At 39.7% G+C, this 25,797-nt stretch overlaps 4 protein-coding genes across 6 annotated transcripts in view; 2 read left to right on the forward strand and 2 right to left on the reverse strand.

The window, feature by feature from the left end:
* LOC109708896 (probable histone H2B.1) lies at window positions 203-990 on the forward strand. The gene has a single exon (XM_020230820.1). It carries the CDS (start codon window positions 286-288, stop codon window positions 778-780), a length of 495 nt encoding a protein of 164 aa, XP_020086409.1. The 5' UTR covers window positions 203-285; the 3' UTR covers window positions 781-990.
* On the forward strand, window positions 2,141-4,707 carry LOC109708901. 2 transcript variants are annotated; one of them, XM_020230826.1, is made up of 3 exons: window positions 2,141-2,828; window positions 2,933-2,987; window positions 3,776-4,707. In XM_020230826.1, exon 3 carries the CDS (start codon window positions 3,993-3,995, stop codon window positions 4,395-4,397), a length of 405 nt encoding a protein of 134 aa, XP_020086415.1. In that variant the 5' UTR covers window positions 2,141-2,828; window positions 2,933-2,987; window positions 3,776-3,992; the 3' UTR covers window positions 4,398-4,707. The 2 variants fall into 2 exon arrangements, with proteins under 2 accessions (XP_020086415.1, XP_020086417.1); XM_020230828.1 differs by having other exon boundaries at window positions 3,964-4,707.
* Window positions 4,582-9,678, reverse strand: LOC109708893 (cation/H(+) antiporter 20-like). Its single transcript, XM_020230814.1, is given in 6 exon segments — window positions 4,582-5,222; window positions 5,473-5,843; window positions 5,997-6,523; window positions 6,525-6,628; window positions 8,298-9,257; window positions 9,423-9,678. Coding segments are annotated over 6 exon segments (2,511 nt in total). The 5' UTR covers window positions 9,591-9,678; the 3' UTR covers window positions 4,582-4,841.
* LOC109708884 overlaps window positions 15,354-25,797 on the reverse strand; it is a 33,978-nt gene continuing 23,534 nt past the window's right edge. Inside the window, exons 4-19 of one of the 2 annotated variants that reach the window (XM_020230802.1) lie at window positions 25,152-25,202; window positions 24,267-24,770; window positions 23,902-24,156; window positions 23,391-23,456; window positions 22,756-22,935; window positions 21,717-21,768; window positions 21,345-21,641; window positions 20,758-20,868; window positions 19,990-20,181; window positions 19,420-19,695; window positions 18,321-18,926; window positions 17,461-17,972; window positions 16,694-16,754; window positions 16,541-16,609; window positions 16,103-16,326; window positions 15,354-15,883 (exon numbers count right to left, since the gene is read on the reverse strand). In XM_020230802.1, the coding sequence (XP_020086391.1) occupies window positions 16,243-16,326; window positions 16,541-16,609; window positions 16,694-16,754; window positions 17,461-17,972; window positions 18,321-18,926; window positions 19,420-19,695; window positions 19,990-20,181; window positions 20,758-20,868; window positions 21,345-21,641; window positions 21,717-21,768; window positions 22,756-22,935; window positions 23,391-23,456; window positions 23,902-24,156; window positions 24,267-24,770; window positions 25,152-25,202 (3,316 nt within the window). In that variant the 3' untranslated portion in view covers window positions 15,354-15,883; window positions 16,103-16,242. Of the gene's footprint in view, window positions 15,884-16,102; window positions 16,327-16,540; window positions 16,610-16,693; window positions 16,755-17,460; window positions 17,973-18,320; window positions 18,927-19,419; window positions 19,696-19,989; window positions 20,182-20,757; window positions 20,869-21,344; window positions 21,642-21,716; window positions 21,769-22,755; window positions 22,936-23,390; window positions 23,457-23,901; window positions 24,157-24,266; window positions 24,774-25,151; window positions 25,203-25,797 lie in introns of both variants that reach the window. The other variant, XM_020230801.1, reaches the window with a different exon arrangement.

The raw sequence follows: 25,797 nt of genomic DNA on the forward strand, positions 1-25,797 counted from the left end.
AAAATAAATAAATTAGAAAGACCCGCCAACGACCTACACCAGGTCATCTATCCACGTCAACATCATTTCGAACCGTCGATCGCGATGCACTACCAACGACCAGATCACTCCCACGTCATCGATCCGAGGCATCCAGGTTACAACCAATCAAATCCCATCCCTCCTCTATATAAGTCCCAAAGCGGCTACCAACACTCCCCATCGTCCCACCTATTCAACTTCCTCCGCATCGTCTCCTTCCCCTGTGTACTTATCCTTTCGCTTCGCATCTCGATCTCGTCTCCCATGGCGCCCAAGGGTGAGAAGAAGCCCGCGGAGAAGAAGCCCGCGGCGTCCGATAAGGCCGGGGAGGAGAAGGATAAGGAGAAGGAGAAGGAGAAGAAGGCGGCGGAGAAGGCCCCCGCGGAGAAGAAGCCGAGGGCGGAGAAGCGCTTGCCCTCGTCGTCGTCGGCGAAGGAGGGGGGCGACGCGAAGGGTAAGAGGAAGAAGAAGGCGAAGAAGGGGACGGAGACGTACAAGATCTACATCTTCAAGGTGCTGAAGCAGGTCCACCCCGACATCGGCATCTCGAGCAAGGCCATGAGCATCATGAACTCCTTCATCAACGACATCTTCGAGAAGCTCGCCCAGGAGTCCTCTCGCCTCGCCCGCTACAACAAGAAGCCCACCGTCACCTCCCGCGAGATCCAAACCTCCGTGCGCCTCGTCCTCCCCGGCGAGCTCGCCAAGCACGCCGTCTCCGAGGGCACCAAGGCCGTCACCAAGTTCACGAGCTCGTAATCGGTTAGGGTTTTGGGTTGGATGGCTTCTAACTGATCTGATTTGGGGGCTTAGTAGTTATGTTTTAGGTTTTGGTTTTAGTAGATGCATCTATGAATGGTTGTTCCCTGGTGTAAAATATAGTGTTTTTTTTTTTTTCCCCCTTAAATGTGAAACATAATGCTTCATCCTTTATCTCAGGTTGCTTTGATTTTGCCATTGTTTCTTCAATCTGGTGTTTAATCTTCTTGTCTTTATTTTTTTTTTCCCTCAAATTCCTTTATTTCAGGCTGGTATTTCATCAAATTATGTATTTCATGAGTTTCTAACCCGTTAAGCATAACATTATGTAGGATTTGGTTGACGTATGTAATAAGTTCCTAGTTATTTTGCATTCTCTTCATTTGTTTGCAGGGGTTTAAAAAATCTTACGAGCTAATTTTATTGGGCAATCTGGTGGATATACCCAATTTGCATGTTCATATATTTATTATTATATTGTATATGCCAATTTTCACTGCTATGATTTTCTGAATGTATTTTGGAGTTAAGTTTTGCCTGATTGAGTATTCTCTGTTGTGAGGCTACCCTTATTGCCTTGCAGGTATTTAATGGTTTGCCAAATATTTTACTCTTGACAATTTGCTGCATCAACCATGTCTATGTTTGAAAATTATCACTCCTTGGTTGTGTTCTTTTTTGTTCATTAGAAAATGACTAGTGTCATGATTTGCTGGTGAATTTGGATTTCTGAATTTTCCTCTACTTGGTGATGCTTGGGACTCTAGTTGCCTTTGCAAAGTAGACATTGTTGCAGATTTTTGGAGCTATGCATAGTGTTTATTCCGTGTTTGTTCGTGGCTTTTATTTACAGTAGGATCTTTTATTTTTATCTGACATTTCATGCAAGAATGTGTGATGCTATTACATCTGAAATTAATGGTGATAATTCACTTTGAAATATCTGGATATGTTGCAGAAACATATTTACTAATGACTAGATCTGCTTTCAGTTTGTGTCTATGTGTTCTGTTGTTTGAATCTTCTGATATCAAGCTAATAAAAAATTACTCTGTAGTTTGATGCACTGTTTATTTATATAAGCTCCTTTCGGAATGTTGGCACTTCCGTTGGAACTTGTTGATGTATTTGTCTGTATTTAGTGGCAAACTATACAATACACATTTGGGTTATGTGTATCAGTATAAAAGTTCATATACTTTGTTGCAGTGGAAGTGCTATAGCAAGGTAGTCTGTGGAGGCATGTGCTCTTTTCTGTTTTTTTTTTTTTGGCAGCAAGATGGATGGATTGAGTTATTGAGCAAATGGTTGGTGGCTGAATCTATTGGCATGCTAATTGATGTTTTTTTTTTTTTTTCTTATGTGCTGATGTTGATGCAAATTGAGCATTTTGTTCCATTTAGGTAGATGGATATGCTGATATCTTTGCTTAATGATGTGTTAGACATTTCAATAAATTGGTGCTAATTTTCACACTTTTGAAACTGTTGCAAATTATGCATCTGTGAAGCTTTCTCCTCATGCATGCCTTTCCTCCCTCATCGCTACTTGCTCATGTCCATCTCTCCAATATACTCGTAATTATTCATTTTTGTGTATATCACTGCTGTTTGTATTGTCATTAATATTTCAGCGTTCTTTTGGTAACTCTTTCTATGCTTCAACACTTTGAATTATTTTGTTACTGAGATCAACCTTTCCCCCTTAGCCTCCAGTTTCCTACTTGACCCCTTTCTTTCCAACCTTCTTTAGTACTGGTGTGCATGATTTTGCCTTCAATCTCTCCTCATCTGCATCATTAAAGCATATAGATACCATCATTAACAAGGGGCAGCTTTTTAAAATAGAATAGGATGAATGGGGTTATATGACTTGTGGGGATTAAAAAAAGGAATAAGAAAACTTAGATTAGAGTCACATATATAATAATCTTATCATTCAAGAGAATAATCTTTTAGATGTTCTAATGTTTGAGTTCCCTGCAGATGGGGTTCTTGGTGGTAATAAAAATTCTGAGGAAGATGTCTCCCTGCTTGTGCTCTGCTTAGGTGCATTCACATACTGATATCGTTGATTAAGATCTTTTAGATGTTCTCAACAATCAGTTGCTAATTTTAACGCAATGTATTCATCTGGCGCAACAAAAATGCAGGTATCTACGGAAAATTGGTCCCCATATGAGACTTTCCTCCTTGATGCAATTCCAGGTACTTTCTTTTTATTGAGGTGTATGGTACTAGCTAGTGTTTTTATTGATGTTTCAACATAATCCAATAGCTGAGACAATTTTCTATAAACATTTCCTCCCAAACCACCAATTTATTACCTGGAGTCCTTACCATCCTAAATGTCTATAATTCCTTCTATAATTACACGGGCCTGAGGCCCTGAAATGCATGTGGTTCCAAAACCAGCACAATTTTAGCTGCAGTATCCCTGTGAACACTGGATGTTCCATATGTTATGTCCGTTATCTTCTTTCCATTCCAATGTGGATACTAACAGCGTGTAAAATTGCTCTTGAAGCAATAGGTAGTGACCTCTCTGACCCAGTTTAGTATAGTTTTTGCTTTGTCAACGTCGCTATCCTTATTTGGGCTTCTGGGAAGATCTGGGTTTTTTGGTAATTATGCTTAGGCGATACAATTGGTTGACTCCCATGTTAATTGGATTAGGTCATGCTGTATTTTTACCTTTTGTTTATTTATTTTTTGGAGCGTTTCTTTGGGTCTTTTAATCACAGCTCGAGTTGGCATTTAGGTGATTATGCTTAGGTGACACAAATTGGTTGACTGCCATCTTAATTGGATTAGGTCATGTGGTATTGTAACCTCATTTCCGTTTTTGTTTTTTCCTTTTCTGTAGCATTTCTCTGGGTCTTTTAATCACAACCTTTGATAATTCCATATCAGCTACAATTCTCACCACTTATAAGCTTCGGTTCCTTTAGTTGCTGAACTGTATTAAAATTTTCAAATATCATTCTCTGATCCAGTGAACTGAATTTCTTACGTGACCGAGAATGCTTCAACTGCACCAACCAACAGTGAGGAGTCGTTCATGCGCTCTCCTCTTCTCTTTCAAGTGTCTCTGCTCACCTGCTCCCTTTTTAAAACCCTAAATTATCAATCCACCCGTTCCTACTTCTCACTCATTTAGTATTTATCCACCCGTGTTCCCCAGTTCCGCAATATGCGCACGCCACGAAATACATGGCCCTTTTCTTCCTCTCCGCCCTCGCGAATCTCCGCGGCGACCTCCTCAGCCGCCATGCGCTGCTTCTCTATGCTGCCACTTGGACGGCCGTCGTCACCGGGGCGGTGGCACTGGCGGCGTTCACTCCGGAGCTTGCGTTCGTGTGGGCCGTGTCACCGTCCTCGCCCCTCTCACAAGCGTGTGACGGTCTGGGCCCGATGGCCTTAGTGGGCCCAGTGGGCCTCCCCCTCGATGGGCCCCCATGGGAGATGGTCTGCGTCCCAGCCCACCTCTTCGACCGCTCCAACGTCGACATCTTCATCCCCCCGTTGTTCGCCGTCGTGGTTGTCACGGTCGCGGTGTGCTTCACACGAGCTATTGGGATTTGGGAGGAGGACGAAGACGAGGAGACGAGCACGTGATCGCTACACGAGAGCTCCATTCTCCATTCGTAGTGTATAAACAGATAGATGGCTCGTTGCTATGTTACGCGGCAACGGAAGCTACGGTGTCTGTATAAGCTTTTAGCTAATGAGGAAAAAATTTAAATGGGAAGCGATCCATCAAGGAACGTTGGATACAAAACAAACAATAGAGAAAAAGTGCTTATTCGAAAGCTTAAACCTTATTTGTGTTACCTTGTTTGGTGGGTAGAGTCCAAACGCAATAGAGATGGACTATGTACATATTTCGACCCTTTAATGCTTGAGCGCAGTTATGATATCTCTTTTAGGCTTCGAATTCATCTATATATACTCTATGATAATCCATGATAATAAAAATAAAAGAAAAAATTATACGTAACAACAATTTATCATCATATTAGTGAAACTCGGTTTGTAAGTCGAATCTGCGAAGAACTGATCCTACGGCTCAGGCAAGGCCTTGGGGGGATCGGCGGCGGTGGCGGCATCACCGTCGAAGACGACGGACACGGGCGTCTCCTCCGAGTGGACTGAATTGTGCTGCTGGATAACGAGCACGGAGGAGCCGATGCCGTGGCGGCCGGACGCGAGTGCGTCCCCAATGGGGCCCAGTTCAGGGTGCTCCGCGGGCCGGCCAGCGAGCTCAGCGACCATCGCGGATGGGAACTGGCCCTTCCCGACCACCATGAGCTCGTAATTGCCGCTTCGCCCGATCGCTAACACCGCCTCCACTACGTTGCCGGCAGTCACCGACCTTTCCTCGTAGCTAGCCGCCCCTTCCGTCTTCTGCCGGAACTCCGCTATTGCTGCCTCATCAAGCTCCTACACCCAAATAATGAAAAAAAAAAAAGTCAATTGCAAATTTAGTCATTGATTTCGAGCTTCGATTGTATAACAATTTAGTCTCTGAAGTTTGTTTTGCGTAGATATGCTCTCTGTTGATGGGGCAATAATCGCGTCGATACAGTTGAAACAATGAAAATGGAATTAAAATTATGGCTGGAAACGCAAATAACTTAAAACAATGGGTATATTTGCAAAAAAAAAGAAAATTGAAAAAGAATCTATAGACCTTTTCCCGCTCGCGGTCGACGTCGGCGGTGGAGAAGGTGTAGCTCCTCTCCGAGCTCTTTCGCTGCGACGGCCGGAGGGTGACGCCCGGCTTCTTCTCCTCACCATCCTTCTCCGGGGTAATAAACCTCACTACGGTAACCCTAACCCGCGGATGTTCCGCCATCCTCCCGGCCAGTTCCAGCGCCTCCCGGTCGTCGGGCCCACCGAAGAACACAACACACACCCGATACGCCTCGTCGGTGGTCTGTTCCTTGCTGCCGAAGCCCCGGTCTACGAGCACCCCCACCGAGCACGGCGCTTCTTTAAGTATCCTCTGGGTCATGGTGCGCCACCCCTGTCCAACGCTCTCCATGTCGTCGTCGCTGCCATCTGCCGAGCATAAAATATTAAAACATCATTTTCTATCAATTTAGCCTTTTGAATTTTTCGAGACTCTTCTCTCATGTAATCTAAGTTCACGTTTTGTGCTTGTCAAAATAGTTTTAACCTTTAGAGATCGAATCTCTAGTGCCTGTTACGCACCTTCACTGCTGCTGTGGTGGTGGTGGTGATGGCGACGGTGGTGGTCGGAGTCGGCACGGTGCTTGTGGAAGAGTACGAGGAGGAGGGTGATGCGCTTATCCCCGGCGACGGCGCACACGTCCTCGTGCATGGTGGCGAGGGAGGAGACGGCGGTCAGGCCCCGGACGCGGCTGGTGGCGCCGAAGGCGACGGCAATGTGGTCGCCGCTGGGGCGGCGGCGGGGGAGGAAGGGGAGGCCGTTGCGGAGGACGGCGCGGGCCATGATTATCGAGGAGGGGCGCTCGGTGAGCTCGAGGAGGCGGAGGATGTAGAGCTTGAGGGAGCGGGAGCAGCGGTGCTTGCCGTCGGTGGCGTCCCTACCACGGAGGGTCTCGATGAGGCGGACGAGTGAGGGGACGTCCCGGTCGCGGTCGCCGCGGACGCAGGCGAGGACGCGGAGCTCTTTCGGGTCGGCCGCGACGTAGGACGAGGACGAGGAGGGGGAGGAGGGGGAGGCGGAGCCGCGGAGCTTGCGGCGGTGGTGGTGGGTCGGTGCGGGCGGGCTTGTAGATGGCCATGAGGGTCGGGGTGGTGATGAAGGTGGTGAAGAGCGCCATCAGCACCAGAATAGTGAACGTCTCGTCGTTCAGCACCTGCATGTCCATCAATAATAATATATTATCATTATGTTTACACATGTTACGACAAACGTATAAACGGAAATAAAATGATGAACATAAAAAATAATCAAACCACAAGTAGAAAATAAAGAGATACAGATTTACGTGAAAAATTCTTTACAGGGTAAAAAATCACAGGCGAGGGAAGAGAGGACTTCACTATGGAACGAAAAAGGGAATACAATGTTCTTCAGGCTACAACCAACCACGATCCTACGTCTCTAAGGCAAAAACGAAAAAAAAAACTCTACAGGCTCGGGCCTGTCGGCCCGAACCCTTTGCTACCCATTACAAACATTCATTTTTCCTTCATAATTTTCTTTTCTAAATTGATCGCACCGCAAAATTGTCGGCGAGTCGTAAACTCGAATCTGAATCGATAGTAGATTTCGAGTCACATCTGACACATATCGTCAACTCGATCAAACTTCTGGTCTACTCTGTAATATTATAGTCGAGGCGTTTAAGATGAACTATTGCGTCATGAGTTACGTACCTATATGCTCGTACGGCCCAGCATATAGGTTCTGATTATTTTTTTTTCTCTTAAGTTTTTAGCGCTACTTTAATTCAAAACATACATGAGAAATTGAGAATGCCATTTGGGAAGTTTGATATAAATTTTACATTCAATTCATTCCAGGATTTCATTTTTCTAAAAAATCTAGTAAAAAAAGTTTAAAAATATAATAAAAAAAGTATAAAAAATATTGTATGAGAAAAAAAAAGTAAAAAATTCATCATGGTCACTTTAATTTAGGTGCACAGCTAAGCTAGTATAGCGGATATCCAAATCGTCTATAAAAGAATCTCTGTATATTTTAACACTAATATCGAAAGCCAGGTAACAGGTGGTTTTGCGTGAACCACAGGAGCATCTTCCTTTCCCCGTGTCCTTTTTTCTTTCTTTTTTTTTATTTTGTTCCCGGAAATAAACAGACACGGGGTAGAGATGATGCCCCTCTCTCTCTCTCTCTCTCTCTCTCTCTCTCTCTCTCTGTTTATTTACTTTTCCTCCGAAGACTAACAAATATGTGCAAATTAATTATTATTATAAGCTCAGATGGTATGAGATAAAACAGAGTTAATTAATTACCATGGAGTAGTAGCAGTGTGTATATACACACACACACACACACACGTGTGCTTACTGTTAAATATAAGAAATAGGGAAAACTTCAAATACCCCCTGTGGTTTCATTTTTTCTCATTTAGTATTCTGTAGTTTAAAGTGTATCAAATTACTATTATGTGGTTTAAACTGTATCAAATTAATACTCTATGATTTTATTTTTGTATCAAATTAGTAACCTGTGGTTTCGCACTTTATCACTTTAGTACCTTGTGGTTTAAAAATCACAGGTACTAATTTGATACAAAAATAAAACCACGGGATACGAACTTGATATAAAAATAAAATCCCAGAATATTAACTTAATACATTTTAAACCATAGAAAATTAAAATGATAAAGTAAAAAACTACATGTACTAACTTAATATACTTTAAATCATATGGTACTAAAATAAAAAAAAGAGCGAAACCATGCGAAAAGTTTTTGAAGTTTTTTTTAAAAAATATATAAACATCATTCTTTAACAATTTTTTAAGTTTTTAAAGTATAATGATTGTTTCATATGTACCTTTCTCTCTTTGCCGATGTTGAGGACGATGAGCTCGACTAGTCCCTTGGTGTTCATGAGCACGCCGAGCGTGATGGAGTCCTTGGCGGACATGCGGCACGCCATGGCGACCGCGAAGGTGCCGAGGATCTTGCCGGCGCAGGCGGTGGCGATGACCATGGCGAGGAGCGCCCACGCGGTGCCCCCGCGGATGGTGGCGACGTCCGTCTTCAGCCCGCTCGACGCGAAGTAGAGCGGCAGCAGCAGGCCCGAGACGAAGTCCTCGATCCGCTCCGTCAGCCGCTCGGCGAAGGGCCCGTGCTTGGGGACGGCGAGGCCGAAGACGAAGGCGCCGAAGATGGCGTGGATGCCGATGAGGTCGGTGAGGAATCCGGAGACGAGCACGCCGGCGAGGGTGAGGGAGATCCAGAGCGCCTCGCCCTCCCCGCCCTCCGCCGCGCGCCGCGCCACCCACTCCATCGCCGGCCGCACCGCCCCCATCCCCGCCGCCACGAACGCCACCCCGGACAGCAGCACGTACGCCGACACCGCCGGGCTGCGGCGGTCCCCCGACACCGCCACCGCCAGCGCCAGCAGCACCCACGCCAGCAGCTTCAGCTCCGCCAGGATGCGCGCCAGCACGGGGAACGCCGTGATCGACAGCGCCACGCCCATGAACACCAGGAACGCCGCGTAGCCCCCCTCCGATGCCCCGGCGCCGGGGATCGCCCGGCGGACCACGAAGGCCACGCCGACGCCGCAGGCGAAGGGGAGCGAGATCCCCGCCGCCGCGATCGCGAAGGCGCGCCGCCCACTGCGGCGGATCGACCGGAGGTCGAGCTCCAGCCCCACGAGGAACAGGAAGAACAGCAGCCCGATGCTCGCCGCCGACTCCAGGATCGGCGTGCTCCACGCCGGGAACACCGCATGGAGGTACGTCTTGTTCCGCCCCAGCGCCGACGGCCCCAGTATGATCCCGCCCTAAATCATTATCATCATAAGATCGATCTGATAGAAAACAGACGAACGTATACATGCAGTATATACTTAATCAATCAACGATCGTTATGGACTGATTGATTGATTGATTGATTGAGTTGAGTTAGTTAGGTTTAGGTTTAGGTTTAGGTTGAGGGTGGTACGTACGATGATCTCGGCGATGACGTTGGGTTGGCGGAGGGGTTTGAGGAGGAAGGAGAGGAGGCGGCTGACGAGGAGGATGAGGATGGTTTGGAGGATGAGGAGGGGGTCGTCGCCCTGCCACACGCCGTTCGACGACGTCTTTATCGACGTTATGTTCACGGAACCAGACATATATAAATACGAATAAGCTAAGGCTTGCTTAAATTGTTGTTGGTAAGCTCTCTGTTGTGCCCTGTGTGGGAGTAGGAAGAAGAAGAAGAAGAAGGAGGGTTGGAATGGTTTACGGAGACATTTATATATAGAGATGAGAGGTGAGAGTTAAGAGTGTGTGTGTTTGGTTTTTATAGTTGGGTGAGAGAGAGAGAGAGAGAGAGAGAGAGAGAGAGAGAGAGAGAGGCGTGGAAGTGTAGCCTGGGCGGATCGAGAGTGGGGCACGTGTTTCCTGGGATTTGTCATAAAAAAGTGTCGTTTATGGTTCCAACTATTATTGCGTGCACCGGATGCACACCAATACTTCACTTATGTATAGTTTAATGGTAATATATATCTCATAACTTATCTTAAGATAAGTTAAACTTTGAGTTTCAGACTAAATATATATATATGAATACTGATTTTTGGTCGGATTAAGATTATGAGATGAGACAAAAGATTGACAAAAGGATGCACAAGACATACGGAATGTGCACCCACAAACGACAAATGTTATTCCCCATTTTCTTTCTACTTAATTTCTTTTCTACCCTTTATTCAAGCAAAATTTATGCTCACCTCCACACTTAAGCTTACGTGGCACTAAGGTTAAGTTAATGGCCCATAGAATACTAGCTGAGCAAGCGTTTTGGGCCAAAGCTGTGTTGTTTTAGGCTTCGTTTGGAATTATGAAAAAATTACATTACTTGCGGTGAGAAAATATGTTGAAAAAATATTCTATTTATTTTCGTACGTAATATTACGTTCCGCATATTGCGATGAATCGATTACGATATATTTTCTGCGGTCCCATCAGAGAACGCAGAAGCATATCTCTATATTTTTTTTCTTAATTCTATTTTTTCTAATAGCAGTAGATAGCCCTTAATACCAAATTAAACCTTAAAAAGCAAGTTGAAGGGTCCAGATATTATTCTCTTGTAGCTACCGACCTAATAAAAGATTATACGAAGAACGGGCAATTTTGACTCTGTTTTTGACTCAGCGTGTCTATAGCGTATATAGTAAGCTAACTTCTAGCTTAGCTAATTTTAAGAGGCATGGTACTGGTGTAAATTTATTCTCAGGGTGCAGCTTTTAGTATACGAAAAAATTAAATAACATATAAATTTAATATGTTATTAATAGATTGTGAAATAATACTATATATATACGAAAAAAATTCAACGCATAGGATTAATTGCACCTCATGTGCTCTCACAACTCACAAGAACATAAAATAAGGGAACCCTTAGCGGGCCATGTAGCTCTGATGACGCTTCAAATGCTCTTTGACGCGATCAGAATCTCCTCGACGTGACACGTCATCAGTTCCAACGGTGGGAGGTGGCGTTCGTCGCCACCTCTTGCTGCTACGTTCGACTCATGCATGATAGATATATGTATATGTACCGTCAAAAGAAAAAGGGGCTGAACACATATTGACATATACAAAAATTACCCGCGGAGATCGATCTCACCCGTCCATTTCGCATCGGAACAATTAATCCCGTGATCTGTCACAGCGAACGCTCGATAAAGGTGTTCCCGGTATTCAAATTGGACGCGTACTTTTTACACGTACACTTGCGTCCCCAGGAGCCCATTTCACGTGACCACTTTTTCCCGGTTCAAAGGATCTTGTGGGCTCACCTCTGTATATATAGCTTTAATTATGTGGCCTCTATTAGCTGAGCGAAGTTTAAGGCAACAGTACTGTTTGTTTAATTGTGTACGTACTATATATTAGCTATTTTATGTGGCCTCTATTAATATGTATTGGAACGGCTTGCGATTATGCTGTTTGGAGCAACTTAATTAATTAGGGAACTGATAACGTATGAAACTATTCGGGAAATGATCAGAACGTAGTGGAAAAGAGTGGCGTAGAACGCAATTAAAGTTCATGCATAAGCTTCTCGGAGATGATTTTTGATCACTAATTGGTATTCAAAAGTGTACTTTGAAAGACACATTTCCAACTTGATTCGGTAAAAAGTTTTCACTTTGATCACCCCCGCCTTATTGTGATCATGGCCTTTGTGTTTACAGGCATTTTGGACAATATATAATAATAATAATAATGTAGGTCGAGCAAGTGCAATGTTTTAAGAGAGTTGGGTTGGGCGATATCTCAGCTTAAGCTTTAAGAAGCAAATGGACGTTGCTTCTATTTCTGGAAACTGTGCTCACGTGTCATCATCCTTTTAAGTTTTAACTCTACACAAGTAGAGAGCTTTTCTTGCTTTTCTGTGGCCCTCGTGCTTAAGATGAGAAAAGGAGAAAAAGGGAACATGCGATAATCATGAGACTATTTATTTTAGAAGAGTGGGATAAAATAATTATACGAAAAACTTTTATAAGGTCTAAAAGAAAAAACCCAGATCTGTTGATAATTTAATATAACATTTTTAATATGACTTTTTTTTTTTTTTTTTCGAATCAAGGCTCAGCTGCCTCAGTTTGTAGTCCAGTTCTTATACTTATTGAATGAAGCGGTAGCATGCTATTTTTTCTGAATTTTTTTTTTTTTAAGTGTGTATATGAATTAACGTATTTCGCTGTGCCATAATACAAACACATCAAAATAATATTGCGGGAGATCCGCAATATGTAACATTCTAGACTTCGTTTGGTTAGGAGGATATCCCAGGACGGGGAAATATCCTCCTTTGCGTTATCAAACAGTATTGTAAATATTTAAAATCAGTTTCTCCGGGCTAAACATGTTATACGTGAATAACCCATTAAGCCCGATTCTCCCCCATATGCGGAACAAGGGGGGACAATAAAATTTACCCATGCCCATCTTTCTCTCTTATCGATCGAATTGCCAAAAATATATATAAAAAAAAAACTTCCTAGGTTCCTTGAAGGCGGTTTTTAATGTTAAAAATAGAAAAAAAAAAACCCCCTTTGAGTACACTCCATATTTTATAATTAATGTATATTTGGTTAATATTTATACTCAATTTTAATTAATTTCAAATGAATTCAAATAAATGCAAAAATTGTATGCTGCTACTTTAATTTTTTTAAGGTGATTTGTAAACATAATAAATTTCTGAAATAATATGCTTTTCTATATATAAAATTATATAATTATATATAATTTTTATTTATTTGTTATATTATAAAATTAAAATTATATTTTCATATTTATATTTATAATTATATCTTTATATATTAATTTTATTTTTACGGAGGATATTTTCGATAGTGTTTGTATGCTTATGTGAGAATAAGATTACTGGACTGATAAAATTTACGTAGAATGGTAATTTTACCCTTAAATATTTTATGAAATATTTAATAAATATTTNTAAAATTATATAATTATATATAATTTTTATTTATTTGTTATATTATAAAATTAAAATTATATTTTCATATTTATATTTATAATTATATCTTTATATATTAATTTTATCTCTATTTTCATACATTGAATTAAATTTCATATAATATTCAAAGGTAAAATTGTTATTTTATTTAACTTTTTATCAATCTAATACCTCATTCTAACATAAACATCTAAACACTATCAGAAATATATTACGAAAATAAACAAATAACATCCAAACACGAATTTATCGTTGTTTTAGCTAATGCCGAAATATTTCCTGTTCTTAGAAACAACAAAAACAAAATTATTCTGCAAAATTTAGTTCTCGCGAAAATGCAGGCTAATAGTATAATAGATGTTCGTAGCTGCGCAGGGCAGTTTGTTACATCCGTTTAACCAAGTCGTCCGTTGGACGATTTTCATATTTAAAGAGTGAAAGCCAGGAATCTGACTGAAAAATAGCTCTAGATACTTTTTTATTATTTATTTATTTAAAAAACTTGAAATGCTCACTTTGGCCTCTCATAAAACGAGCTCCGACTTAAAAATTCTAATTCTAATAACAGAAACAATTTATGGTTTTATCTTTCTAATGAAAAGCTATTTGATTGCTATTGATAATAATAAAAAAATAGTATTTACTACATACTTTTTATCTATCGGACGCATAAGATTTACTATTTGATAAGTGTTACTATTATGAATCAGAGAGGTAAAAAAATTAATAGTNTTTATATATATAAGTATTATAATTCCAAAGAAGTAAGAGAATTGTTTTAAAGAGTTAAGTTTGAATGAATTGTATTTACTACATACTTTTTATCTATCGGACGCATAAGATTTACTATTTGATAAGTGTTACTATTATGAATCAGAGAGGTAAAAAAATTAATAGTAAATACAATTCATTCAAACTTAACTCTTTAAAACAATTCTCTTACTTCTTTGGAATTATAATACTTATATATATAAACTCCAACAAAACCTGTCCGAAGCACCCTAATAACATTGGAATTCGACAACATCCCAAGACTGGTTCCTCAATTCTTGACTCATCATCTGTGTACGTTAACAAGAAAGACGCACGTAACAACAAACAGGTAGTTATTATTAATTAATAACAACACCAATCTGTGCTCTAAGAATAAGATTGGCTCTGGCAACAAACATGTTGGGGCCATCGAGATTCTGAAAATAACCATATTGTTCATCACAAAGGATGCTTGCTCACAACCGGACAAATCACCGGAATAAAAGAACACTGCAGCTCTTAGAATAATAACCAGTACCTTTAACACTGTTTGCGTTAAAAGCATGGAGTCTAATACAAAGAGAATGATATGTATGGAGATCTGATGAAGCCAATTTGCACTAAGTATAATAATATTGTTATATAAGAACACAAAGTAAATGATCTATGAGTTGCTGCCACGTAGACACAGGTCAATTGTCTCCTCTGCTTCAGGTGTTCGCAAATGCGAGTAACGACCTGTCTCTATCCATCATAGTTCTTGACTCCTTGTTTCTGGCTAGGTTTATTATACACGTTTACAGTATTTGTGAACTTCAAGATCATCAAACAAAGAAAAACTAGTCCCCAAGGATAACGATCGCCTACATGACTCGACGAAATGAATGCTACCGTCTTGTCCTAAGATGCAAACAGAAATTGCGTCCCTATATAGTTTCTGTCCTCAAAGGCTCAATCAACAAAAACTAGTTTTTGACTATAAAACACAAGATGGTTCCTTGACTCATTAATGAGGGAAAAGAGAAGTACATCACAGGGGCTGGCAAATCAACATTGCATGAGAAATCCCCTCTTACAACTCAGAAACAAGTGCATCCAAAAGTTCCTACTGAAGATCAAGTATCAACTCCATCAGGGTCAACAAAGAGAATTGTTTTAACATGCAGACAAATGATTCAAAAAAACAGTATTTCAAAATCAATGATTACATGATTCGAGCTACATTTCATGTCGGAAATTTTATTGTATAGGTAGTTCTAACCTGATAACATTCCGACTAGATCATCTGACATTATCCACTAATTTAATCAGTATTGTCTTATTTAAAGAAGATACAGAGTATAGAATTATTCTTCCAAGTCTAGAGCAAAATAGCTTTTCCCTTCTCTATGTTAGCAATGCAAACAGTTAAAATAGCTCTGCCAGAAAAGAGAGAGAACCCATAACTGAAAGACAAACAGGTGCATTATGCATACAAGGAGAGACATAAAATTCTTCTGGTGCAAAACTAGCCTGATTTTGCAACACATAGGATCCTATCCTAAGCAGATAAGGACTTAAAATTGCAAGAAGAAATTGTTGAATCAAAACACATTTGTGCATCACACATTTGCAGGCAGGGAAGAAGGATTAAGAAACCATGACAAAAAAATATGACTGCTGGTTGGAGAGGTTATGACTATACTTTCTGATAGTAATAATCTACAAGATCAGCACATTGGTTATTCAATAGAGAAACAAACATACACACTCACAACACTTATTACCCGAGGATGCGCCACAAAAAAAACTGCACGAACCTCGGATCGACGAGTACGATTACAAAATTTTATGGCTAGAAGGCGGTTCTCATGTTGCAGAGACCACCTCTCTATGCCGGTGACAGTCTATCGGTAATTACACAAATTAAGTTGCTGATTCCAATATGAAAGGGGATGCAAGTTCTTAAATACCCACAAAACTGAACTATTGGATCAGCAAAAGTAGGGGGGGTGGGGGGACAGGTGGTACCTGAACTTGAAGGAGAAACATTCTTCTCTGATGGAGAGCGGAAGAATGAAAATAATTTAAATCAATCAACAAATAAAGAAAACCTGCAGGTCACCTGTACATTACTTTCTTCAACTGTTATGATTCTCTAGCCGAAGCACTAATTTACAAGTTTTCCCCAAATACCTGTTGGAGGGATTAGCAGAAAATATATCAATTAACATATAGGTATTGATATATTTAGAAAATATGTAGTAAAGGAAAGGTAAAGTTGCAAATACTTATTCAAACAATTCAAGCATATTGTGCCAATGATACTAAAAATGCTACTAAATATGGTATCATTGCTTATTGAAGACTTATTTGAAATGCGATATGAAATATGTGTTCAAGATGATAAAGCACCTTCTGATATAGAGGGAGGCAAATCCAGACCAGAAGTCCTAACTTGAATCTTGTTCAAACACGAGGTTAACAAGCATCATGCCCCAGCAGACCTTCATGACAAGTTCCTTTCAGCTAAGTACCAAGTTTAATGTAAAGATTCATTGAGCTCCAAGATCATTTGACAGCAGTAGTATCCCACGCATTTGAAGGTAAGGATTCTCCAGAAGTTTTTCATTGTTGCTCTATTTATAAACCAATAACATGTTAGTAACAGCTACACTAAGCAGCAAATGCTAGTCTTTTCTTTTACTTTTCTTTTTTTTTTTTTTCTTTTTTAAGCTTCGTCGGTGGACGCGTGCGGTTCAGTTTTGGAATGTTCAGGTTCAGTTTTGTCTCAAGTTGGGTGTGTGCTCTATCTGGCAAATGAGTTTAATCAGCTACCGAGAGAACTACAACCTGTTGCGCTTTGGAAATGAGATTCTGAAGCATGCGCTGGTAGATCTCAGGTTCTTCAGTCATCATTCTCTGTGGACAAAAAGGTTTATCAACAATTCATGCAATAAATCAACAACAAGAAATTGGCAATTAAGGCCAAAGTATTTTAAGTACCTTCAAAAGAAAAGCAGCAGAGTAATATGCTACCCTGGAGTCTGTATCATCTAGAAGCCCCCTGTCCATATTTAAATGGAAAACAAAGTTAAACATGGTTAAATTCACTATGGACCTCTTTTGGCCCAGCTAAAGCACTTGTAAAGGTGCTTTTTGAGTAAAGCTCTTCGGAAAAGTTCTCGTAGATTTTTAATTTAAGCCACCTAACAGCTCCAGGCTGCACCAGAAGCACTTCAAATTTGAGCTTCCTCTTGGGGGTCAATAAGTTCAATTCAACTTTACATCACAGCAAAAGCTTTGCACCTTTTTTATTTGCCAAACGCCTGATTGTTACTGCTACTGAAAAGAGGCACTATCGGCCTGTTTGTTTACCCATAAGTAATTTGCAATTAAAAATAACTTTTAGTTGAACTGAAGTTATATTTTTCACCACTATTTGTATAATAGAAGTCAATGGCTTTGGAACTGTAATTATCCCTTTTTTTGTTTATTTTACAGAAAGTTTTCACACTCGCACATAAGAGAATGAAAAAAAAGTTAAGAAAACTTTGTTTTTTTTTATTACTTTTCCTTGTCTCTTTCTCTCCTGTAGGGCAAAGTAAATTATGGCGTTTTGGAAAAGTAGAGTTATGAGAAAATTTAATTTACGATAAACCATACAACGGAAGTGGGCATTTATGACCGAAAATAACTTCACCCCCCTCCATTTTCGGTAAAACAAGCATGCCCTATGTGTAAATGCAGTGCCTAGGTTGTATGAAAATTACCTGAAAAACTCTTTGCCTCCAAATTCCAAAAATGCTTCTTGATCAGCTGTGCATTTCCCAATCAGAAGCAAGAGAAGAGCCGCTCGGATATCTGAAGTGGCACCAGGTAGATTTCCTCTTCCCGTACTCCCCACAGCAACACCTAGGGCAATATCGTCAGTCGCTGCACCAGCAAGCTGCATTAACGGCCAGTATAATAATGAGGTTGGCACACGGGCCACGAGCTCCATGGGAGCTATAGCACATCCTCTCAAAAGTAGCGCAGCCATTGATGTTGTCTCATAAATTACGGTTTGCTGTGCAGATTGATTGCTTTCAGATTTTTGTGGCAGCTCATTTTTGTCAATATTTTTATTTTGTACTTTCTTTTGTGATACAAGAGCTTCTGAATCACCCTCAGGGCTCTTAATCGAACAGCCGAAAAGATGACGAAGGCTTTTGAGATCCCCGAGAGGCTTATGAGTTGTCGAAGGAAGCCTTAGACATAATTGTGAAAATAACATGTCACACATCTGCAAAATGGCAGATAAAATCAGAGATACTGAATAATGAAAAGAGGAGGTGGAAGTGCATTTATGAACTTCTTTTTGAGACATTTATCTGAGTTTACATATATTGATTGGCGCATGAAGAGAGATATATGTTTAGAATGTAACTTCCGAAAATTAAGAATATAGCAAAGTCAGCACACAAAGATAAAAATTCACAGAAGGCGAACTAGAGTTTTCACGGTGGTGCAAGGAAAAAAGAAAAAAAAAAAAAACAGGTGGCAGTTCATTCCTCCTCGTCCTAACATGTTTCTAGGCAAAAGCTGTCATGGGAGATTATGGTCAAAACCTAGAAATATATAACACACATACCTTCAGAATGTTGATATGGTCGGTCTCATTTACCACCAGTGATAAAGCACTACTCATTATGTCGATAACTGCAGTTGCTTTGTCCAGACGGTTCTCAACCGCAGCTTCATGGTTTGTTTGTTGCGTCTCACTTTCATCCAACAATAATTTGCAGCGCATTAGAAACTTCTCCAAAACAAAGAGGAAGCCCCATTTAATGAAGTTATGTTTTGACTTCAAAAGCCCACAAAGTATAGAAATGGGCAATGGAACTTCTGAACAAGAAGGAAAATCTTGACTCCCAGCAATGCCGATTTGCTGCTGCAATCTTGTGATATTAGTCCATACACTGCTCTTAGTGTCCTCGCTAATTTCTGAAAGAAGCAATTCGACCAGCCAAATATACCCATGATGACGACAAGCTGATATATCCGAATGGAGAAGGGAATGCAAAGTTGCCCAGGAAATTCGGACTCTCTGAGTAATATCAGTGTCTTCACTTCCGCCCTCTATACTACTAAAAGACTTGTAGTCTTTTGTGATCTGAATCATGTAAGAGAACTCGTAATCCAACCGAATAAATGTGCTAATAATAGCATCAAGCTTTCTTGTGATCTTGTCCAAGAGCTGCATGAAAAGAAAAGTTTGATAAGATTTCAATAGTGCAATGTTCACAGCATATCTTCTACCTGGGCAAACTATATGGATAGTCTCTTAGGATCCTGACATTGGAACTTTGCCCCTACACCTTTCACTCCAACACTTCAGTCCCTGAATTTTCTTAGATTGCAAGTCACATCCATACCTGACTAAAAATCTAATTCTTCTATTAAACAGCCATTCTACCCCTTCTGTAAAATGATTTCAGTTTCACTTGAAATAGGGTTAAAAGATTCACTGTAATGAATGTCATCTTTTTTTAACAGCCAGGGATGAAATCCAATTACATGAGAGAAAGTTCTGAGACAAAAGTGTAAGTGAAAAGTTCAGCTACAGAGTCAGTATTTCGGGATAATACAGGGACTATCCATTCATTCTACCTTTTAAGCTGTATGCCAAAACTATAATGATGTATCAGCTACCAAGAAAATCCTTTAACCTATCTAAAGAGCAAATTTACCAAATTTAGGCGCTCATAGTCTGGTGATTGTGATAACGCAGCAGAGACAGATGTTCTTAAAATATCCCCAACTCCTCCAACTCCATGCTTCACTGTAATGTAAAAAGCCTCTGGTGCATCTGCAAAAGTAAGGAGGGAAGCGATGGGTTGAATTTCCTCAAAGGCATAGGTGGAAACACTGCCAGCCAAGCAAGCTTCATTTATTAGGTGCACTACATAGTCGAAAAGGATGAGAAAAAGATCACACTTTTCTTCCCTAGAGTTAGCCCGTGAATACTGCAAAGAAATAGAAGATAAGTTAGATGACTGCGGTGAAAGTGAAGCAAGAAGTCAAGGCTCAGTGTGGTTAAACTGCTTTTTCTCAATTTCAAATCAAGTTTGGTTCCTGGTAACTTCAAATACTCTAAAACATATTTAATGGCATCAGTTGTTCAATTCCAATGCTCAAGCACCGATTTTGATGAGGACTTAAGCCTGCATTACACACACACACACACACACACACACACACAGAAAGAGAGGAGACCATATAAGATTTGAACACGTATAAATGCAATTTTTTTTACCCACCTCAAGACAGATGAAGTCAATGCCACCAAGAAGATCAACCTGTTCAACAAGAAATATAGGAGTATCTGAGACAGGTTCAGCAGCTCCATCTGGTATTTGATAGAACATGTTCGTCAAGATGCAGATGAGCTTGCAGTGCACGACTTCAGCCCATGAATGCTTGCTGCTAATCTCAAGAAGAGTCTTAATAACCTGCAAGCAAACAAATGTGTGAAAATAAGCTTTATGTGAAGCTCTTTAACAAAAAGAATCCATCAGCAAGCGAGTAATCCGATTCACTAGTCAAAAGATCAGTGATCAAATACTACAATAATGCCAAGATTCTGTGTAATTCAACGAGAAGAGGAGAATGACTGAAGTTTCAAAGAAGTTTGTGCCTTTTAAAAGAAAAAAATTAACATCGTACGACTAATTCAGCTGGGGCAGAATAGGGAATTGTATGTTGTTCAAACTATGCGTACGAAATCAATATGCACTTTCCTTCCCGACAAATTCGACATCAAAACAACTGTTTTTTTTTTTTGTTGGGGGAGGGGGGCGTTCCAAGAGTGGAAGTGCTTTGTAAAGTAAATTTCGTAGTCAGAAATTTTAACCTGATATTGAACATCACATTTTCTTAACTAGGAGTAGTTTGATAGAAGTTAATACAGCCAACGTGCATATCAACAAAATCTGAGAGGAATGTTATTACTTGTAAAAGAAACTTGCTATGTTCACATAATGAACCCATATAAAAGTTAAGAAACATGCAAAATATCCGGTTCATACCCTTATATCAAGACCTTGGAGTCTGCTCCTTAGTATCCTCCCTCTATCACAAATGAAGTAGAATAGACAACTTAGAGCCGATGCCCATACAATTTCTTCCCACTCTTCCATCTATAAAGCCAATAGCATATAATGTAAGACCCACTGCAAAACTCTACATGCAATAAATGTATTATAGAAAATATTTGCAAGATGCCAATTGTCTGCAGTGAATCATCTTTCAACGTTGTAGAAGGCAGAAAACAAAAGACGATTAACTCATACTGTCACACGAATTAAAAGAAGCTCAGAAGCCATAACTAGCAATTTATTAATTCTACCCCAAATCCTTGATCACTCTGAAAGGAACAGAAGTTCTGCTGCCAGAGGGACATGTTAATCGGAAAAGGTTTAGTGCGAATTAGTACTACTCTTAAATCTAGTATAGAATGACCAACGTATAATACAGGAAGAAGCCAATATGATTCATAATTTCATATAACATCCTAGATATCAAAGCAAAAAAAGTGCTGAAAGAGTTTCTCATAAGGTCTGGAAAACCTCCGATAGATCTTAAAGAATCAAAGTGAAAAATCTAATAGAATCACCTGAACCAGAAGAAGAAGAATCTCAAATAGCATGACCAAAAGCCATGACTCAAAATTATCAATAGCTGAACTGGTCTTCTGGTTCATCCCAAGCTCTTTATTTCTTTTTTGCTGTGTTCCAAATTGTTCATCGCGTTCATCGCTGTTCAGATAAGGCTCTTGCAAAGTTTTGCCTTCTTCGGTTATGGGAGTATCTTCAGGTAACATAGGTTCCAGCAAATGTGCATGGACACCAAGGTTCAGAATTAAATCAAAAGCCCGGGTTCTAGAAGCCACTCTTTGAGAGCTAAGCATACCCTGAAATACATACAAAAGAGTAAGAAATCCATACTTTATTTTCCTTCGGGGAACTCATGATGCACAGTACGGCACCTCTAGCATGTAAAGAGTGAGAGGAGCAGCAGACCCAGAGTCCATCATATACCTACATAAGGAGAAGATGCAATTGAAAAATCTATTTCAAGCACAGTTAAGCAAAGCATCAGAAACACACATGCATGAACACTTGTTTAAATAAAAAAATATATAAAAAGGAAGAAAAAAGACATCACTACACTATGAGAAGTTGATAAGTCTAATCACTCTCTAAAGAAGTTCAAATTTATATCGAGAAAGGAAGTTCTACTTTGTTTAACAATTAATTTGTAGTATCCAGTCAATGGAGCAACCAAATGAGTACGGCTATTTCTTTTGACCTTAGAAGTATGATAAACTATTCTTCTTGGTTGAAAAAGATCAAAGCTAACAAACCATCAAGGCTTTAAATCGGTAAAACAAATCACCTGAATTTTTTTAGGTCGTAGGATCACTAGTAATTAAAGGAGACTGAACAGTTGCCTTTTTTCCCAACTAAGGATACCAAATTACATAGAGAACTGATGTAGCACAATCGTAATTAGACCAACATGTGATTAAGCAAAAATATTAAGATGATGGATCATTATTTCAAAAATTAGTGTGGCGATCATATCTCAGATAACCAGTTATAACTTACTATTAATGAGTCGAGGTTGCAACAAAAAATATACGAGATTGCAAAAATGCTAATATAGCAAGCTTAAACTCTGATTTGCTCAACAAGCATGTAATTAAGCATCACTCCATAAGGTTAACACGAATGGCTCTCTCTATTTTATATAAATTCACAAATAATCTCACTAAAAAGCAATTAATTTTCTGAAGCAAAAAAAAGAAATGAAAAGAAACATATAACACCGATTAAATATCTGATAACATTCAATATGTTGAATCATTTTTCTGTAGCAAGGTAACGTGAAGGCAATCAAGAAAACTCGTATTTATGCAACATGCGGGATTAAATTGAATAAATAGTTTATCAAACATTATAATCCAATAGGTGAGTGCATGAAGAATATAAGTCGTAAAAGACATAGAATTCACTTGAACATACATATCGATGACAAGTTTGATGAGGACACTGAAAGCAACATCTTGAGAAGGCTGCCTGGCATGGTTATTCAATCTTGAAGGTGTGCTCAACTGAGTTACATTTGGCGAGGATGATTCTGAGCAAACCTCAGCTATGACTTCACTGATCTCAGCAGGGTTCAGCTTTAAAGGTTGCTGCTCGCTGATAGAAATAAACATGATAATAAGAGGAGAATGAGAGTTGTCAACTCACCAGACAGCATTATTTCAAAGAAGAAATTCAAAAGTATCTCAAAGGGGAATTTTTCTCTTGCAAACTCATATAAGCATGAAGACTATAACGTATAGCTAGAATTTTAAAAGTGCTGAACAACTTCTCATTCCCAATAAAATAACAAATCAGATGATTAAATCGTAGTGATTGAAAGGTTGTTCATGACTTCCATGACAAACACATAATGCTAATGCAAATAGGCTCATAATTCAACCAGAACTAGAAGTACATCAAATTCACACATAACATGTTAAAATATTTCAATGCAATTTTTCTTCTTCGCAACTGGAGAATCATCTTTGCTTTAGATGAGCCAATATGTTTAATTATCATCTTGGCCAAAGCAATAGCTTGCAAAACTGTGAATGGCTTAGTTGAAGTACCTGTAGTGTCTATACTGGAAGAGGGGGCGTGCTTGAGGATGATATGTGCTTGCCGGTACATTCACCCTAAGAAAAGCAAGAGATTAGTTGACCGCACAAGATATCTCATGATCAATCATCCCTATCAATTCCAAACTATGAGAAGTGGAAAGAACGAAGTGTGGGTGGGTGTGAGTGTGTGTGCGCGTGTGTTTTTTTTGTTTGTTTGTTTTGGGTTGTGTGTTGGGGTTGGGGGGGTGGTTGGGGATTGGGGGTGGGGGTTGGGGTGAGGTGAGGTGTGGGGTTGCAGGGCATTATAGCTCACAACAGCGGCAGAGTTGTAAATTTCAACAGAAAGAAAACCTAACAAGATTAAACTAACCATTGTGCAACAGAAAGAAAGATTTAACAAGTCCAATATGTTCAAAAGGTAACAACAGGAAATATCAAATGAGCAACTTATTTCAGCACAGTAGATAAAAAAACAACAAACAAACACTAATATTAAATAAAGGTCAGAAAATATGCATACCAAACTTGATGAGGGCCTGGTTTCATTCTTTTTGAAGCAGTTATTGCTTTCAAATGGCCATGAGCAGATGCAAAATTAGCAGCTGTGGTTGCTGTTGAAGGTTGCAGTAAATCAATATCAGGGAAGTCTTGAACAACAGAATATTTCCAGGGTCGGTCCTTCATCTTTGCCTCCATATCCCCAACTAAAAGAGCTGCAGCACCAACCTCAAAGAAACCATGCATATGGAAATCTCGGAGCCTCATAATGTCATCACTGGGTTATGGGGGAAAAAAAAAAAGAAGAAAATTGAGGATCAACTTCAAGCAGAAATTAATAATAATAATAATAATAATAATAATAATAATACCTATACAATTAATTACCTTTCTTGTATAGATGTTCGGTTTTCTCCATCCCCACGCCATCGCCATTTTAGGATGTCAAAGAATAAATACATATTACTTTCTCCCAAATCTACATTTTCATTAGCTGATATTTTTAATGCAGACGAACTAGGCCCTTCTTTTAATTCTAGAGAGTCACTGCTGCTAACAACTTCTGGATTTAGCTGAGAAGTAAAAGACCTACTCAGCAAAGATGATAGAGTTGGAAGAGATTGTTTTGCAGAAGCTGAGGCACCAGATTGAGATATTGGCTGGAAGGATAACTTAGGAATATGCCTTGCCACCAGGGAGCGGACATAGTTTAAGGACTTTACGAGCGACGCAGATGCGGAAGCTGAGAGTGAAGAAAGATAAGTGTTTGATGATATTGCTGATGGTCCAGACCACAATGATGTCCTTGGGTTTTCCACAGATTCACACTTCGCAATTGAATTTACACAAAACTGATCAATCTGTCTCAGAGTCTGCACCTTTGGTATATATCTGCTACAGAATAACATTGATACGGTCATCAGGAATAAAACAAGTCTACCTGCAAAGAACTTATTGCCCAAGCCTTGGCCACCATGTTAGCGGCTGACCACCTAGTGACTTACCCTACATGCCATCTTTACTTTCAATTCCCGCTACTTGTAATGAAAATAAAGTTAAACCTGGGTAAGGCTGCCACTAGCTGGGTGATTGAGGAATACAAATGCAAACGGAGATAGGATGGAGGACAAATCAGCTAAACAGTCCTCAGATGATGTGGCGGCCAGGTCTAAGCAATAGTTTCTCCTTTACAGGTCTTCCTTTCTGCCTACTTTTTAAAATAGCACAAAATGAAATGACAGCACTAATGATGAAGAGTAATAAGTAGCTTACCGAAGAAGATACCGTTTTAATAATGCCACACATCTGGGAACTACCGCTGGGCTGGTTCAACAAAAAGCTTGCATTAGGGAAAATAATAAAAAAACACTCTAGAAACTTTAACGGCCTGCAGAAATGATGAGGTTCATAATCTACCAAAATAACAGTAAGACCAACAAAGATTTACGTTTATTGATCTCATCAATGTCCTTCACTATTTTCAGTTTTATCTCCCTCTGATTGGTAATACTGAACCATCCAATTAAAGCTCAAGTGGCACCCTCAAGTCAAAAGCAGCTTAGAGACATTAAGCAAGTTAAACTGACATTATAATACAGTAAAGAATTAGCATCGGTGCCTCTGATAGCAACAGAAAGCTCTCAATTGACGTCTAACATAAAATGACAACATCCAGGTTTGTTACATACTTCCTAGTTCCTACAATGTTGTTTGTAGTGAATAAATAGGTTTTCTTTTCCAACAGTTTATATGACTGTTCAGTGGTAAAGATATGAAGACATATAAGGTATTAAATATTTGAAGATTATACCGTAATGAAAGACCAGATAAAAACTTTCTTTCAATCAAAATTACAAGCATGGTTCTATTTAGCATGAGGAATGATGTCAATATGTCATGCAAATAACCATTTTCCAAT

Source organism: Ananas comosus, linkage group 4, assembly GCF_001540865.1.
Source record: "Ananas comosus cultivar F153 linkage group 4, ASM154086v1, whole genome shotgun sequence".
Classification (NCBI taxonomy): domain Eukaryota; kingdom Viridiplantae; phylum Streptophyta; class Magnoliopsida; order Poales; family Bromeliaceae; genus Ananas; species Ananas comosus.

Coding starts and splice junctions, on each gene's coding strand:
- LOC109708901 (XM_020230826.1), top strand. CDS start 3,993: ATGGCCCTTTTCTTCCTCTCCGCCCTCGCGAATCTCCGCGGCGACCTC.
- LOC109708896 (XM_020230820.1), top strand. CDS start 286: ATGGCGCCCAAGGGTGAGAAGAAGCCCGCGGAGAAGAAGCCCGCGGCG.